The 18195-nt window shown below is 42.8% G+C and overlaps 1 protein-coding gene across 4 annotated transcripts in view; it reads right to left on the bottom strand.

The window, feature by feature from the left end:
* The window catches only part of mtfmt (mitochondrial methionyl-tRNA formyltransferase), a 33795-nt gene extending 17675 nt beyond the window's left edge, over positions 1-16120 (bottom strand). For 3 of the 4 annotated variants that reach the window (XR_005638773.1, XM_039795126.1, XM_039795127.1), the window contains exons 1-2: positions 15767-16119; positions 2071-2268 (exon numbers count right to left, since the gene is read on the bottom strand). Coding sequence is in view for 3 of the 4 variants with exons in the window: in XM_039795126.1 (XP_039651060.1) it covers positions 2071-2268; positions 15767-15939 (371 nt within the window). In the remaining variant the exon portion in view is untranslated. Of the gene's footprint in view, positions 1-2070; positions 2269-15766 lie in introns of all 4 variants that reach the window. The other variant, XM_039795128.1, reaches the window with a different exon arrangement.
* Positions 16121-18195: the final 2075 nt, after the last annotated feature.

The following is an 18195-nucleotide window of genomic DNA, read 5'->3' on the forward strand; positions in this document are numbered from 1 at the left end:
AACATAAAATTTATTTAACTAAAAGCTGTCTTTGTTTTATGTAGTTTTATGATGTGGCTCAGGCGCAGCGTCTAATTTATCGATACAATGTTCACGTCCTGTCTGTACATGGCAGAACTATTAAAAAAACGCTTTGCAGTAAAACATTTCACATTGTATTTTGGGGTTCCAAGCACCCACTGCACGTGGTGGTCGGTCTATCTTCAATGAAGTGTCTTTGTCTGAAGCTCTCTGGGATAGGCATCAGTCAGCAGGCTGGCGAGTAGCCAAACCTTACAAACATTGGGCCTCATTCACCAACCGTTCTTACGAAGAAATGTGTTCTTAAACCCCACTTGCGCACTTTTTACTTCTACTTTATTCTGACATTCACTAATGTTTTCTTATCTTGGATTTGTTCTTAGCTAAGAACAAGATCTACGAACACTCAAGAGCACTCTTACACACATTTGAGTGATGACAATTTGCTCCAAATAATTGGTTACTGCATTTTATTTAAATCTACAGTCGATTACAATGATAGTATTGTACTATAATGTATTTCTGATCATTTGTTGAAAAAAAAATCATAGTGTGCAAAGTAACTTTAACACTGCGTTATTTGGTGACTGATCACGCTATTTATAGGGCCAAAATGCAGTGGTGGAATATAACAAAGTACAAATTCTTCGTTACTGTACTTAAGTACATTTTTCGTATACGTACTTATCTGTACTTTACTTAAGTGGAATCAATAGTGCATACTTTTGACTTTTACTTCTTTACATTTTGCAGCAATTGTCTATACTTTCTACTCCACTACATTTCTCCAACGTTCCGTTACATTTTCTGATCAGTTTTTCGCCCTGCCAAAACGTCTTCCTGATGGGGCACCGCCGATCCTTCATCGGCTTCCAAGCCGGCTCCAGTGGTCCAGAGCCCAGGCGCAGTGCTGCTAACCCTCAGTAATACAGCCTCCGGTAAAAGTGAAAATTTACTCATTTACTCCTCCGCCAGGCAGCGTAACACACGTTCATATCTTTAACACTCATAAACTTTAACACTGCGTTATTTGGTGACTGATCATGCTATGTTGTTTAAGAACACGTCATGAATCCGACGTAGACTTTTCTTAGGGACTTTCTTAAGAACATATTTAAGAGAAAACTTAGGAAGATATCCTCCTCCTTCTCTTACCTTTGCCCAGCCATTGTACGGTGTCTAAGAAAACAAAGGGCATATTTATCATTTTAAAGATTGTGACTGGTAGCTATCAAGCTAGCTAGCTGGCTTAATTCAACACAGTAAAGCAGACGAGCCCTCAATAAATTAACTTTTGTCAACTAGCCAGCCAAATGTAAGCTATAAGCTCTGGTACAATGGTGTAACTCTCACAGAATGGGAAATAGATTACTTGACTAGAAAGTATACTGGTCCTACAAGCAGAAAGCAGTAAGGTAACATAATATCGCCGATGAGACAGATCATCTCAACAGTCTAATAATGATTAGCACTGATGAAACAATGTTCACACTCATCACGCTCACTTGAGTGCCAAATAGCTCAGTAGTTACAAGAACAAGAAGACGCCTGTGTTATGTTATTTTTTTATAAACTGAATCCATAACATGCAAGTGTTATCGCAGCTTCTTGACCATTATCTACAGTAATACTGATGTGAAATTAGGGCTGGGCAATATATCAATATTATATCGATATATGAGGCTAGATATCGTCTTCAATTTTGGATATTGTAATATGACATGTGTTGTCTTTTCCTGGTTTGAAAGGCTACATTACAGTAAAGTGATGTAATTTTCTGACATTTACCCATTTTCAGAGGTGTGGTCACACACTGAAGTCTGCCATTTCTTTGGTGCACAATGTTATAACTATAGAATCAATGGCAAAAGATATCCAAATAAAACATTGTTGCAGTTTTTCTTTAAAGTTTGGTTCAGTGACCTCCATTGGCAGGTATAAGATTTCTATGAGACAGCTTATGGGTTTAGGTTCAGTAGGTACTGAGGACGGTGTTATCACATTTGAGAGACAACATACAGACAGACAAAAAAAAAAAAAAAAGCTCACTATGGAAACTTGTTGATCAGACTCTCATGGAGTAAACAGCCAAAAGAGACCACCACCCCAACATCAAACTGTCCGTCCACATTGTCAGGGGGCCAGCTGTGGACTGGAAGGTGGTTCTGTTGAGCAAACCTCTTCACTGGGACGTTACCAGACAAAGTAACAACTTCAAGGGACTCCACTATCCTTTCACTGGAAATCCTACAAACAGAACATGGAGGTTAGTTACCATGCACTCACTTCCCTTATTCCAACATGTTGAAGCCTATGTACAAGAGTCATTTAATGAGCTGCAAGATGAAGATGTCCAAAAAATTCCATTGTCACCAGTTTTTAAGACTTCTGTGACTAGACTTAAAGGGAAATTTCACCGCTGTAAAGCTGAATATATATCTTTAAATTGGGTCACTAATGTAGTAGAAATGTGAAAAGAAAATTGAAATTGGTGCCTTCTAGGCCGAGATAAGCCAGAAAATGTGTTTTTGGCTCATATGGATGAAAGACACCAAATCCCAGAATGCACTTGCTTTGCTGCTGTATGAGGCCACTCCCAAGCCACGCCTACCCTTTACAGACAGACAGTGAGACGATCAACTCAACAAGTGTGTTTTATTGTCATTTCAACCATATACACGAAAAAACGTTTGATGGTGGTGTTACACATTTAAAACATGCTTTTTTTGGGCCACAGCTGATACATTATCCAGACTTCTTTCAGCGGATTGATTGATAGCGCCAGAGAGAACAGAACTGTGTCCATGGCAACGCTCTGCTATGCATGGCAACGGTGTGTTATCCTTAGCAACGGTCTGTTATCAAGAAATAACAGACCGCATTCTACATTAGAATTCAACCAAGCCATGTAATAAAAGAAGGCTAACACATAGCTACTAGCATTAGCTCTTGGTGGGCTGTGGTATAAACATCGAGTATAAACGCAGCCGTACATTTGCGTGGGATGTAGCTAGAATTGTCGGCATTTTACAGTCACAAACTCCACCAGCAGTTAGCAGTTAGTTGGATACAAATCACCCCATTTCTGCAACTGGCAGTCCGGGGTAACACAGCCCACCTCCACTAGTAGTCTTACCCGGTGACAGCAGGCTGGATTGTCCACAGCAATATTTCCACAACAACAAAAACACAGCACAGCAGTCTCTGAACTCGCGTTGGGAGTTTCGTTGAAGTTGGATGTAGTCCAGTTTGTTTAATGAGCGGACACTTGCAAGCAGGATTGGTGAACAGATGGCTGGCTAGCGTTAGCTTTCCACCGGCAAACTCGTTCAACGCTCCCCGCTGATGAGGTCACTTTACCGGCCACAGGAATCGAGCACCACCGCTGGTCTCCGTGCAGGCAAAGCTCGCGTAGTGTGTCGAGTATTGCGTCTGTAATAAAGTGTCCTGCATATTCTCCGATGTGTTCCAATGTATCCCGGTGGTACACGTGTGTGGTAGTTTGAATGCACATAATTGTTGTTCTAAAATTTCCGTCGGGATGAACAGTTTCTGCTCCTGCTGAGAAGCTAAGTGAGGATTCAAGATGGCTGACACTCGTTTTTTCCTCGGCAATCCCCGGAAAAAGCCGACAGTCCAACCCCCTTTGGGCTATGCGGAAGTGGCTCCTAGTACAGGCTGTAGTCTTTTGCCTCTGGGCAAAAAAAACTCAGATGACGCAAAAATCGTCATTTTGCGTCATCTGAGGCTTTTTTCCAGACCCACAATACAGAGATCTCCCCTCTCAGGGGGACATGAGGGAGGGAAGCATGGTCATTCAAAAATACTACCAGGTTTCTACTGATACAAAGCTTAATGCTAATCGGTGAAGTTTCCCTTTAACTAGAATTGAAATGAAAATTGGGACTTGGCAATCTAACGACACCTTTATTTAAGACCAATTCCAAATTTACTGTGCAATTAATTGTTTCAGAAATAATTGCGCTCGAGGCCGGGTTGGCAGTGGTCAGACCTTCTCCAGATCCTTCAGGTTTCGGGGCTGTCACTGGGCAATACGGACTTTCAGCTCCCTCCAAAGATTTTGTATTGGGTTCAGGTCTGGAGACTGGCTGGGCCACTCCAGGATCCAGGGTCGTTGTCATGATGGAAGACCCAGCCACGACCCATCTTCAGTGCTCTTACTGAGGGAAGGAGGTTGTTGGCCAAGATCTCGCGATACACAGCCCCATCCATCCTCCCCTCAATAGGGTGCAGTCGTCCTGTCCCCTTTGCAGAAAAGCATCCCAGCATGGGATGGTATTGTTGGGGTTGTACTCATCTTTTTTCTTCCTCCAAACACGGCAAGTGGAGTTTAGACCAAAAAGCTCTATTTTTGTCTCATCAGACCACATGACCTTCTCCCATTCCTCCTCTGGATCATCCAGATGGTCATTGGCAAACTTCAGACGAGCCTGGACATGCGCTGGCTTGAGCAGGGGGACCTTGCGTTTAATCCATGACGGCGTAGTGTGTTACTAATGGTTTTCTTTGAGACTGTGGTCCCAGCTCTCTTCAGGTCATTGACCAGGTCCTGCCGTGTAGTTCTGGGCTGATCCCTCACCTTCTTCATGATCATTGATGCCCCATGAGGTGAGATCTTGCATGGAGCCCCAGACCGAGGGCGACCGTCACCTTGAACTTCTCTTGAGATGCTAAAACACTGAGTGTCGTGCTATTATCGTGGTAAGCTAGTTTGATTTTGCAGTAGACACACTGTACAGAGTTTTAGTTTTAATTACGTTTGAACTGATTCCAAACTTTGGACACTTTCTGTAGTTTTCTCCAGCCTGTCTCTTCTCTTAGCCCCTCGCTATTTACGCTCTGGCATGTGTCGCCAGAAGCAGACTGAGCCGCGTCTGTGCGACAGTAATAATGCTCCGAGCGGAAACACTGTCCGTCAGCGATACAACGTTGGTAACATTGATTTAACGAAGCTTCGAGACAAGTCATTTTGCATCGAGGATGTTTTGTAATCGAATTATTCGAGGAATCGTTTCAGCCCTAGCCTCGACGCAGAGGTCCAGGGTTGGAGTCCGACCTGCGGCGATTTCCTGCATATCTTCCCCCTCTCTCTCCCCTTTCTTACCTAGCTGTCCTATCAATTAAGGCGGAAAAGCCCCCAAAAAATAAAATAAAAATATTTGCGCTTAACAATATAATTGTCAACAATTACCAGTCATACACCTTAAGACCTAAGCTAATCTTAGCAATTATTGTGGAAAAACAAAGAAATCGCAATTATGTAAAATAATTGACAATTAGACAATTATTTAAAGGGGTGATAGAATGCAAATCCGATTTTACCTTGTCATAGTTGAATAACGACAGCTCGGTGGGTAAATAGGACATACATAGAAGCTCAAAATCCCATTGACACCCCTTTAATATGAAAATCTCATATTTTGAAACTGCCGCTGAAAACGGGCTAATCTTAAAGCTAGAAGTTGATGTCAGCATCCCAGGACCTGTACCTTTGTCGCGCCCATGGATGTATTAAGAGAACAGTCACGCCCCAACATTTACACAACTGACCTGAGAACAGGTAGTCTTCTGAATCTAGGTCGTGCAGATCTCTGCTATTCCATTACAAAATTCACTTCTGAAACTTTTTTATGCAAGAAATCAACTATTTAAAGCTGAAATATGGGCCATTTTACAAAAATGTATGGCTAATTGCAAATTTTGTCCGACTGTGTGTCGGAGTTCAGCGGCCGGTGCTGCCTGGGTTGCTACATCGCCGCCCTGCCTGTCCTCCTTCACAGACCCCAGCCTGCTGTGAGCTCAATTGAGCTCCGTCACGGCCGGCAGCCCGCGGTGCTCAATACCTGCGCAAACTCACCCTTTCTGGGTGACTGGACTACCAAACGCCGCTGCCCTGACAGATCTCCAGGGCCTGCAGCTCGTTGTTCTCCCTCCCCTCTTCCTGCTAAATGGCCGGTGTGTGACTGAGAGCGCGGTCAGCGAGCTTGTTACGCCCACAATCTCTTACCGCAGGTTCCAGTTAATCTTATAATGTATATGTGTGTTGAGTTATTTAAACAAACGACTGGGGAAATAAATGCCTCTTGTCCGCGAGTCTCATTGACAGAGCCCGCAGTGAGCTGGAGTCCATCAATGAGAGCTAGCTAGCCTCCTCCTAACGAGACCTCGAAATCGGACAAGTGTTAGTTAAGCTTTGTAAGACCTTGGAGAACCTGTAATATAAATGCCGTGATGAAATTCAAACTGTAAATATACTATAGTTATGCCGAAAGTGTAGCTAGCTAGCCGCAATGGTTTCCCATTTTATTGAATGTCCCATTCAATAAAAAAATGTAAAATGTAACATCTCCCATTCTCTTTTATTTTTTATATATTTCCCTATTATGATGGTGGATTTGCTGAGCAGGAAGGAGAGAAGAAACTGATCTGCTGTGTAAAGTGAAAGCGCACAGCAGATCTGAAAGCAGGTCATATCATAATACTATTTCACATTGTAATATTTTTATTTTTAATCTTTTGCATGTTTGTGTGCTGCTGCGCGTCCCTGTGCGTGCGCCTAGGCGCACGCTGTTCACGGGCCTAGGCCCATTTTACTGTTAAAATAACAATGAAATGCTGCGCTATGGACTTTAGACCAGGTTTTTGTTGGTAAATGGCGTGATCACTTCCCGCTTGCTATATAGCAATACGCCAAGAATTCACCTGGACACACCTCCCTGTAAGACCAGCACGCCCATGGTCGCAAAGATGGGCGAAGGTGCATTTGCTATTTAAACAACGTGGGCGCTGGACGGTCTTAAAATAGCAAAGACACTTGCGTCGGGCTTTGCGCCGTGTTGCACCAGGTGTAGGGTAGGGGTGGGAATCACCAGAGGCCTCACGATACGATATCATCCCGATACTTACGCCACGATACGATATTATTGCGATTTTAAACATATTGCAATATTTTGCGATATATTGCAATGTATTACCTTTTTTTGATGTCCCGAAAAGGACAATTTTGTCAACATCTCTTTTATCTAAAAAGATACATTTCAATATTTGGTCATCTCACTTCAATTTTATTGCTGCAAAATGGGATTGTCAAGCAGACAAACTGACCAACACATATGTCATAAAAGATCGATACTTGGCATCTGTGTATCGATACAGTATTGCCACAAAAAATATCGCGATACTATGCTGTATCGATTTTTTCCCCCACCCCTAGTGTAGGGCCCAGATTTTTTCCGGCATCGTTATTTCTAAGTCTTTACTGGCGCAAACTTCAGTCAAAAACAATCTGATACAGTGTATCACAGATCACTGGATCATCTGTAATCAGTGATGCCAGTAACGTTACTGGGTAACGCGTTATTCTAATCGGACCACTTTTTTCAGTAACGAGTAATCTAACGCGTTACTATTTCCAAACCAGTAATCAGATTAAAGTTACTTATCCAAGTCACTGTGCGTTACTAATTTTGTCATTTTCCTTAGTAAAAATATATATATTTTTGCTTTCTTCTTGCATCTCGGGGAGTGAATGCGACAAGTCACGTTTTCAGCATGTGGACAGTTCACGTGTACCACGCAGCGACACAAACGTAAACAACAATGGAGGGAGGAGAGAGATGCACGTTTTCTAGCTGGAAATACAGTCACTATTTTGAGTTTGTGTCAGCTAAAGACGGCAATATTAAGCTTCGTTGTACACTCTGTGCTGATGGCGACAAAGTGCTATCTAGCTACGAAAACACTACGTCAAATTTGAAGAAACATTTGGAGTCGCAGCACTGCAATCAAACTTACAGAGCAAGTCCCACCAGGTGTGAAGCAGAGAGAAGGAGGTCCCCCACCACCCAAACAACAAAAGATGGACTTCGGTGCAAAACCAGTAAGTTGGGGAGAGTTGAAGAAGTTGATCGGGCAGTCTGTTGTAGCGGAAATGCTGCCCTTAAACACCATTGACTCGCTCTCTTTTGTGCCATAATAAACAAGATCCCTACTACTGGCAATGCCGAGCTGCCTCACAGTAAACCGGTTGTCATTTTTATGTTGAGGCTGTGGGGGTGTTGTCAGCAGTTGCTGAATGTAACTAAAAAAGTAACTTGTAGTCTAACTTCGTTACTTTTAAAATCAAGTAATCTGTAAAGTAACTAAGTTACTTTTTCAAAGTAACTGTGGCAACACTGTCTGTAATATATCTGCCTGTTTTACACTCTTTGATCAACAGGTGGTATTGTGAGCAAATGCATCCTCGAGAAATGAACCTTTTGCGAACCACTTTGCTGGAAAGCTTCAATGCTTCATGAGGCTTCATCTTGCCATCACTACTACAAAGTGGAATGCCACAGGGAAAATGTATTGAACATGCAAGAAGCCTTTGATTGCAACGGCAGCTTCCTGTACAAACAAACTAATCTCTGACAGTAGCCTGGGGGCCTTTTTTGACCTGGTTTTAACATCTGTTCCAAGTGTTCCAATCACAAGAGTACAGGGCCACATTCAACCCCGTCAAAACCTAGCAAACTGTTTATTTAAATAGCCCCAATTATACTCCTTTTCAGCGTCATATTTGTACTCTTGAGGTCTACTACAGTAGGTTTACACGCTTTGTTCAAAAAACATACGTTTCTCATACTGCCATTGCTGCAGCTCCTCTTCCTGACACTCTGTCGGAGCTCTTGGCCCGCCTTCCTGAAAAACCCAGTCTGCTGTGATTGGTCAGCTGGCCCACTCTGTTGTGATTGGTCAACCAATTTCAAACAAGCCACTGGGCGGGCTGTGCTTGCTCAGGCAGCACCTATGGGCAGCACATATAAAAAACTGGGCTGGCTTTCTCAATCAGTGACATCACTAATTTTGGAATTTCAAACCGGAATGTGGCGAGGCATTTTAAGGCATTTGAGAAAAAAGTGCTGTCTGCGGGAGAGAAAGCTCCATTTGGAGTGAAATGTGTTTTTTGTGCTTTATAAATCTATTAGATACATAAAAAACTCTATAACACACTAAACTATGGGAAAAATCAAAAAAAGCAATATAGGGGCCCTGCTGTATGCGCAAGCGGACTGCCTACCACAAGTTTACATACACGTAGCTACTGATTGGGTATCACCTGTGACACAGCCACTAAACGAGAGAAAACATAACTCAAAGGCCGTTGCACACAGTTTCACACCGTTCGGAGGAAACGTGTTGCTCAACCCGGAAACGCAGCAAAACAGTACACGTTATGAGATTGAATGTGCCCCAGGTGTTCCCACCTGGCAACAGAATGTAGGCTCGTTCGAGATGAGCGGGGCCTGAAGAATCGATCACCGGCGATCGCTGGCAAATACAGATTTGTGTGCAACTTGATCCCGACTTGCTCCGACGTCGTGGAAACGTGGGCAGCGATAACGAGTTTGCAGTTCCGCTCACAGTTGAGTAGGCGGTCCTTAATAGGTAGATGCTAGATCGGATCCGCTAGACGTGTCGACGTAGTTAGGTTTAGGCGTGGGGATTGGTTAGGGTAAGAATACCAGGGTAAGCCAATCAGAGGCAGAATAAGGCAGGCAACGAGGCACGTCCTGTGATGTCGACACTTTTAGCGGATTCGATCTAGCATCTACCTCCTTAAAGTGGACATATTATGCTTATTTGCATTTTCTGTACCTTTCTACAATGTTATGTCGGATTTTCATGTTTAACGTGGCCAAAACTCAAATAATGAGGTAAACGTATTTTAGAGAAAATCCCCATGAGTTCAGATTTCCAACTGTTCTGAACGCTCCGGTTTCAACAATTTTTTCTACTCTTGGCTAAGTGTTAAGCAACTCTAAGCTGGTCTGGTATGATTGGTCATCTGCTCCAGGTAGGCAGGACTGGAGTGTTTTTTTTACTCTACTACTGCGGTGATATTAACATTGTCGCATGTAGCTAGCTACGTGCTAACGGCAGTGACATGTCATCTTGGCTGCTAGTGTTCTTAAATTCTCCCCAATTCCGGGTCACATTACTCCTAAACATTTTCCCGGTTATGTAGCATTTGGTTAAAAAGCCTTTATCTGTGATTATTGACTGTAGAAAGTGCTGCTAAATTTTATTAGTGTCCACTGGTAACTATAGTAGCTACATGCTAACGGCAGTGAAAGTTGTCATCTATGCTGCCAATTTGTTAAATTCTCCCCAATTTCGGGTCGCATTCCTGCTGAAACATGATACACAGATTGAGTAGTGTTTGGTTCAGAAGAAACCTTTATCTGCGATGTTTGGCAGTAGAAAGTGTTGCTTCGTTCCATTACAATCTAACGTTAGCCTAGTGCTAAATATTAAGTAGTTGCATGCTAACACAAGACAGCTGTAATCTTGGCAGCCAATGCTGGTCATTTCTCCCCAATTTCGGGGTCAAATTACTGCTGGGACATGTCCGGTTGTGTAGTATTTGGTTTAGAAGCCTTTATTGCCTTTTATTATATATGAAGCTATAACGTTATACTCCGTTGCATTAGCTCCAGCTGCTACTAGCTAGCTAGTGTAACAAAAGCGGAGGCTGCGGCGAAGCTCAGATTCCAGGAACACTCTGGCCAATCAGAGCAGACTGGGCTTTGTCGGGAGGGGGGCTTAAAGAGACAGGCACTCCTACAGAGCATCTTATACAGAGGGTGAATAGAGCTCAACAGTCCCGCCCCTCCTCTGAGAGACCTTGGGTTCCGGAAGTAAATTTAAATACGTCTGGAAAAATCGTCTGGAAAAATCCGTACATAAAGAGTTTTAGATCAAGCCTTAGGCTAACCAGATGGTATGTGACTCATATGCATACAACGGACAATTTCGAGTGAATAAACGAACAGAAAATCCCAAAAAATTCAAAGGTACAAGACTGTGTACATATCGTCATTTCAGAGCGAAGGAACTACTCATCCCATAAACCACCGCGCACCACTGAATAAAGGAAGCTACGTTAGTTTAGCTAGCAGCTAATTGGGCTAACTGCTAGCTGAGACAGTATGTAATAACTTTAAAAGACCCTCAAAATAAAACCTGAAAATAGGGCTAACCCTGCGGTCCCTCTGCCTTTGCCCCCCCGCTGTAGTATACTGTCTATAGACGTATTCCCCCGACACGCTGTATTCACTTACTGTTTAAAACTTTGTCCAGCTTAGTGGGGGTGCATAGGCATACTGCTCAAAAACAAAATGAAAAAACATAGTAATGTTCCCTCAGCATTTAGTTTTATTGTTAAACTGTATGTAAATGAGCAGGGACGTTAAATCACCTGTTTCACGTAACGTTACTCTAAGGTACCGTCTATGAGCTGGATTCTCCTAAGGTTAGCTAGCAAATAAGACCACTGACGGCGACATTATTGTAGTGGTCATAGTGAGTGAACATGTGATGTGAGATGCAAACTGTGTTATGTCTGTGGAACTGTTCATTAGCTGTGTAACGTTATGTGTGATATCTGTAAAGCTGAACTGACTCACAGTAGTAAAACAGATTTTATTCTGATCCAAAGACTCTTTCTGTGAGATAAAGGACACTAACAGATTATACCCTGTACACTATCCATTATATCCAAAGGTTAATGAGTAATCGTGTTAAATAATCGTGATTTCAATATTGACCAAAATAATCGTGATTATTATTTTTTCCATAATCGAGCAGCCCTACCTGAAAATAACCATTAAAATATATAACAGCTGTTACATCAGCTGTAGCCTGCTTTCCCCAGTGTTTAGTTTGAGTTAACGTTATTTTAGACTGAATCAAGCTGTCGGCTAGCGGTTAGCCCAATTAGCTGTTAGCTAAACTAACGTTAGCTTCCCGGCGGAGGCTAACGGCAGAAGCGTGGAACAGATCGTGATTCGTGCAGTGTCTTAAGTCCTCACGACAGATCGGGCAGGCAGCTCCCCCTCCTCCCCAGCATGAGTTCCACCAATCAGAGGCATCACTGTGGGATTGTGGGAGTGTTCAGGATTGTGGGTAATGAAGTACTTATCCAAGACATCGCGAATAAAAGACGTTTATCTCAAGGTTGGTGCCCCATGATTTTTGGCATCTATATGAGCATATACAATCACTTAGTCACATCGGCATGCTGGTTTTAAAGGGGTGATAGAATGCAAAACCGATTTCACCTTGTCATAGTTGAATAATGACAGTATAGTGGGTAACTAGGACATACATAGAACCTCTAAATCCCATTGACACCTCTTTCCTCTACAAATCTCACAATTTGAAACTGCCTCTGAAAACGGGCGAATCTCAACAAGCCGCCTAGTTGACGTCAACTCGGCGGCTCCTCCTCATTTGGCTCTAGTCTCTCTCTGTGTCATGCCCCAACATTTGCATAGGCTACACAACTGACCTGAGATCAGTTAGTCTTCTGACTCTAGGTCGGGCAGATCTCAGAAATTGTATACATTGTTCATTTGCTATTTTACCATTAAATTCACTTCTGAGACTTTTTTATGCGAGAAATCAACAATGTAGAGGTCAAATATGGGCCGTTTTACGAAAATGTATGTCCAATTGCAAATTTTGTCCGGCTGTGTGTCAGAGTTCAGTGGCCGGTACTGCCTGTGTAGCTGCCTCGCCGCCTGGCCTGCCTTCCTTCACAGACCACGGCCTGCTGTGAGGTAGATTGAGCTCCATCATGGCTGGCAGCCCACGGCACTCCATACCCGCGCAAAGTCACCGTTTTGTGGGTTGATGGACTACCAAACGGCGTTGCCTGGACAGAGCTCCCCTCTTCCTGCTAAATGCCCCGTGTGCGTGAGTGAGAGCGCGGTCAGCGAGCTTGTTACGTCAGCAATCTCTTACCACAGGTTCCAGTTAATCTTATAATGTGTGTAATTATAATGTGTTGAGTTACTTAAACAAACGATCGGTGAAATAAACGCCTCTTGTCCGCGAGTCTCATTGATAGAGCCTGCGGCTGGATGGAGCTAGCTCTATCAATGAGAGCTAGCTAGCCTCCTCTTAGAATTCCTCTGAAATTCACAAAAAAATTATAAAATTGAAATCGGACACCATTGTTAGCTTTATAAGACCTTTAGGTAGATGTTGTATAAGTGGCGTGACGAAATTCAAACTGTAAATATACTCGAATTACGCCGAAAATGAAGCTAACTATCCGTGATTTGTAGCTACACATAGCTAGGATTGAAGGGACGGTCGCACCTAACGAAACCCTTACAGTTCACAAATATTCATTAACTTGAAATCGGACACCATTGTTAGCTTTATAAGATCTTTAGGTAGATGTTGTATAAGTGGCGTGACGAAATTCAAACTATAAATATACTCGAATTACGCCGAAAATGAAGCTAACTATCCGTGATTTGTAGCTACACATAGCTAAGATTGAAGGGACAGTCACAGCTAACGAAACCCCTAGCTAGTGTTCACCAAAATTCATTTAATTGAAATTGATATATTTAGGTGCATCCCTACTCAGAAGTGAATTTGGTAATTAAACATTGCAGTGTTTGGAATATGAGATTCTGTCGCTTCTCTAATGTGTGTGTATGGGGGATTCGCTCAACCAATCAGCGCGCATCTCTAATGTGTGTGTATTGGGGGATTAGCTCAACTAATCAGCGCGCAGCTCATCTAAATATTCATGACCATATCATATTTGGAAGAAAAGCTCTTGTTACAAATAGGGCCAAAACACAGGGATGCATAAGGGCCAATAAAATATCAACCAGGCCATTTTCAGCCCATCCAATGTTACATACCCAATTAGGAGACCATAGGAGGAACAGTGTGAAATACCCTATATAATCATTCTATCACCCCGTTAAGTCTACCATCGACGGTTACCATTTTATGGCTTATACTCCAATTTGTCAATGGAGAAATTGCATTGTATTTTTACTTCCGGAACCCGCTGTGGGCGGGACTGTTGAGCTCTATACAGGTGCAGCAGCAATGGGCAGTATGAGAAAATAGTGGGGTTTTTTACATTAAAGGTGCAATATGTAATATTGTATGTAATACTGGCAGCTAGCGGTTAAAATAGTTACTACACTACCAATTAAAAATACTGGAGAGTCGTTTCCCCCGCTCCCTCCTGCCCAGACTCGAAGTTCACGGGGGTTGCCAGGCTGAGACCGCAGCATTCACAACAATGTTGCTTTTCTCACATAGCCAGACATTACTTCACAGCAGAGTAGCTAACGTTAGATGCTAGTCTCACATAGCAGACATTACTCCACAGCACAGCGGAGTAGCTAACATTAGATGCTAGTCTCACATAGCCAGACATTACTCCACAGCACAGCGGAGTAGCTAACGTTAGATGCTGGCTATATTGACAGTCATAAAAGCCCGTGCTCACGCAGAGCTCTGTAACCAACTGACAGACACACTTTTTTGGCTTAAAATTACAGTATGAACCGCTAACAACACAACAACCGTCCTCTCCACACGCCAGTCGGGCACACTTCCTCGGCTTAGAATTACAATAAGAAACACTAAAAATACCACTACCTTGCCGACGGAACACACTTCATTGGCTTAGAATTACGGCAACAATCGCTAAACACACTGCAAACTCACAGGCCTCTCTTCCCGATTTACAGCCCCCCTCTCGTGGCTTAAAATAACTCACACTTGTCGGCTCCAGACGCTGAACTACACGTTGTAAACAGCCGGCATGGCGGCGTTAGCCAGGAGCAGTCGGGATCACTTTACTGGCTATGTCTCAATTGTTTTTGCGAGTAACCAACTCGGGTACTCTAGCTATATAATTCAGTGTGAGTACACAAATGTTGAAATGACATAAAATGCCTGTCCCTAGTGGCTGTGATAAATTAGCCTGAAGCTATGTTTACCTGTTCAGGAGGAAATAAGCCAATTCTGCGTCCTTTTGGGATCTAAACTGTCTCCATCTTTCAAATACATCTCCAATATTTACCAGGGGGTTGTTACGTCTCTGGTCACGCAACTGTTAGAAACATGCTGTTTTCTTTTTTTTTTTAGGTCGGGTAGAATCTATCTCCGTTGATCCTGTTCGTTTGTGTGCTGCTTTCATGGCTGTACTACCGTTACAGCTGTAGCGCGCTGGGTTTACGTTTTTACAGGTATATCTGGCAACCCGGCCTGGCTGTCAAACTGGGCAGTTGATACCAACACACAGATCAAAACATAAACATAAATTCCGTCACGCAATGTAAATTTCAAAAAGAAAAAATACTGACTTTAGCATTGTTGTCAGAAAAGATAGTATTTCAGTTTAACATGTTTCCTTAATATCTGATGAGGCATTGGTGTCATTTTGGGATTTATTACAGTACAAATATTACATATTGGACCTTCAAAGCATGTAAACATGTTCTAGTACAAACACAAAATACAAGTATTACCCTGAAAATGCTATGTAATAGTTGCCCTTTAATGTGGCCCAGGACACACCCATTCTCACTGCTATAAGAATGTGTGGAACCATGTAGCCCAGACCATCTCCTAATGTGGTCTGAGTGATTGGACTAACTAGTCTTCAGAACTTAAGAATCCCTTACTTTCTATCAGAAAAACAAAACTAGTCTAACCCATGTTCCTTGTAAAAAATATATAATTTCACTGTTCAATGTGGGTGACTGTCACTGACTGAGGCATCTTAACCTTTAATGTCTCGCTTTGTCTCGTTCACCTAATATATCTACATATACGTAAACGTGGTATAATGAAGTGTGTATTGCAGTGTGTAACACTGAAAGGTGTGTAGAAGAGCTCTGTGTCGGACTCGCACCTGCTGGATGTGAGGAGTTTTAGAGATTCCACAGCGAACTGATCAGAGCCAAAGAACAGGAGCCTCCACGGGGGTCCCGATGATGACATGAATCTACAGCCAGGCCGCCTCCTCAACACTGGCTGCAGCGTTATACAACAGCGCAGGCAGCAGCGCTGGAAGTGGGTCAACATGTTTAGAGACTTGTCTTGCCACACACTTCATACAACACCAGCTGTGGCTTCGGCGATGTGTCCAAAGTGTCAGTGCGGACACTGGGAAAGTGGCTGGGACTGTAATCGAACTGCCCTAAATGTGTCAACAGAGGACGCCGCCATGTTTTCCATTGCACTTCCGTCGTGTCTTCTTCTTCGGTGATGATTTACGGCAGCCGCAATGTTGCATTGCTGCCTCCCTCTGGAGCTCAACTATTACTCTATCTTCTTCATCCAGTATGTTCTTTGTATTAGTCAAGAGTCTCTCAAGGATTCAAACATGCATTTTCTTCCTTTTCCTCTCCCTCCACCTATGATACATGTTACTGATATTTTTGTTAATCCTATAGTCCTTATTTCAGTTACATCTCTTCTCCTCTTCCTGCGCCATATCTCCTACATGCCACAAGTATGCGCTAGTCCAGGGGTCTTCAACATATTTATGCTAAGGATCCCTCAACTCAGGGACGTCACTAGGATTGAAAGACAGGGGGGGCTTAGCCCCCAGGGTATTTGTAACTTGCGTTTGCAAAATCTTTGCACTCACATCTTTTGTTACTGTATTAGAGCTACACTTATGTCAACAACCAGTCAAGAAACCAAGATGTTAACAAGTAAAAAGTGACAGACATATCCTCTTCTTCCTTTTCTACTGTTCCTTCTGTCTTATAATTTAAGATAAAAAAACCCTGATGCTAATTTCATGACTTTGAAATGCAAATTGGTCACATAAAACAACATCCAAAATGTCCAAAAACTGGTAAGTTAAACAAATATGACAAACAGCAGTACATGAAAAGAAAAGAATAGGCATAATAGGCATCACTGCATACTTTATCATGTAAGCTATTAATACGGATCCCATTTAAAGTTGCTACTGTCTAAATACAATAACCTGATGGCGGAAGGAATAAAAGATTTGGAGTAATGATTACTCTATATACTGTATGTACTGTATGTAGGATTGCTTTCATTTTATTTTCACATGGTATCTGTGGGCATGTGCTCCTCTTTAGCCTAGTCACATTTAGGCAACATCTACATATTTATTTAATTTATCACAGCCATTTAATGAAGAAAGTTAAATTGGTTAGAATATAGCTAGCATATATAATAAATATAATGAAATAATTTAGTTTAGGCCTGCCAAAAAAATGCTTATTGTTACAAAACAATCCTTAAACCTATAGACCACTACTGACCTCAATCACACCGGCTCCCTCAGGATCAACTGCTCTGCCAATCTCCTGCTTCTCTTTCTCTCTGCTGAAATATCTTCCAATATCCATCTCATCTGCTCAATTAATTGAAGGATACAACGGTACAATAGCATTAACAGGGACCCTAACCTATAGTTTTCAGTGACAACAACATTCTATGGGGACTGATATTGTTTTAGAATAGGCCTACTACAGAGATTACGGAAGTGTATTGCATTCACCATAACACCTTATCTCGTAATTACGAGAAAATATCTCATAATTACGAGAAAAGATCTCGGAATTATGAGATCATTTTAAACACCCGGAAGGCGGCATATCTAGTTGTCAGTAAGCCACAGCTCCGTGATCAACTGTACCACCAAGAGGTAACGTTACATTCAGCTGGGTTAAGTTAGCGTGATACTTCTAATGTAACTTTATGGTATTAGTTAATGGACTGTCACGAATCCACTAGTGGGGAAGTGACAAGCTGGGCTTCCCTGGAGGCTTCTCTCTCTCTCTCTCTCTCTCTCTCTCTCTCTCTCTCTCTCTCTCTCTCTCTCTCTCTCTCTCCCTCTCCTCTGCTCGCTCTGTTTCTCCTTTCTCACAGTGCAGTGTGTGTGACTGGCCACTCCCTGGATTACTCGCAGCTGCTGGCAATCTCCAATCACTTCGAACTGTCTCAGTCTGCTTCTGGGTTCATGTCACAAATCCTGACAGTACTATCCGGCCAGTATAGACCCAGCAGACTTAAATTCAGTTCGGGAGGAGTTATCTAATCAGGGCTCGGTTCTGGGCCAGCATAGAAATATCCTCCAGGGAGTCATGGAGGAGCTCAAGGCTCTTTCCACCTGCGTCACCACCCTGCAGGCTCAGCTGAACACCACCCTCACTGCCTCCACTCCGCCGAACCAATCGTGAGTCAGCAGATCTTTGCTAATTCCGAACGGGAACCAATGGTTCCTACCCACGAAAGGTATGATGGCAATTTTGGACTTTGTCAGCCTTTTTTGTTGCAGTGCAGTCTGGTTTT

This window comes from Perca fluviatilis, chromosome 3 (assembly GCF_010015445.1).
Source record: "Perca fluviatilis chromosome 3, GENO_Pfluv_1.0, whole genome shotgun sequence".
In the NCBI taxonomy this organism is placed as follows: Eukaryota; Metazoa; Chordata; class Actinopteri; order Perciformes; family Percidae; genus Perca; species Perca fluviatilis.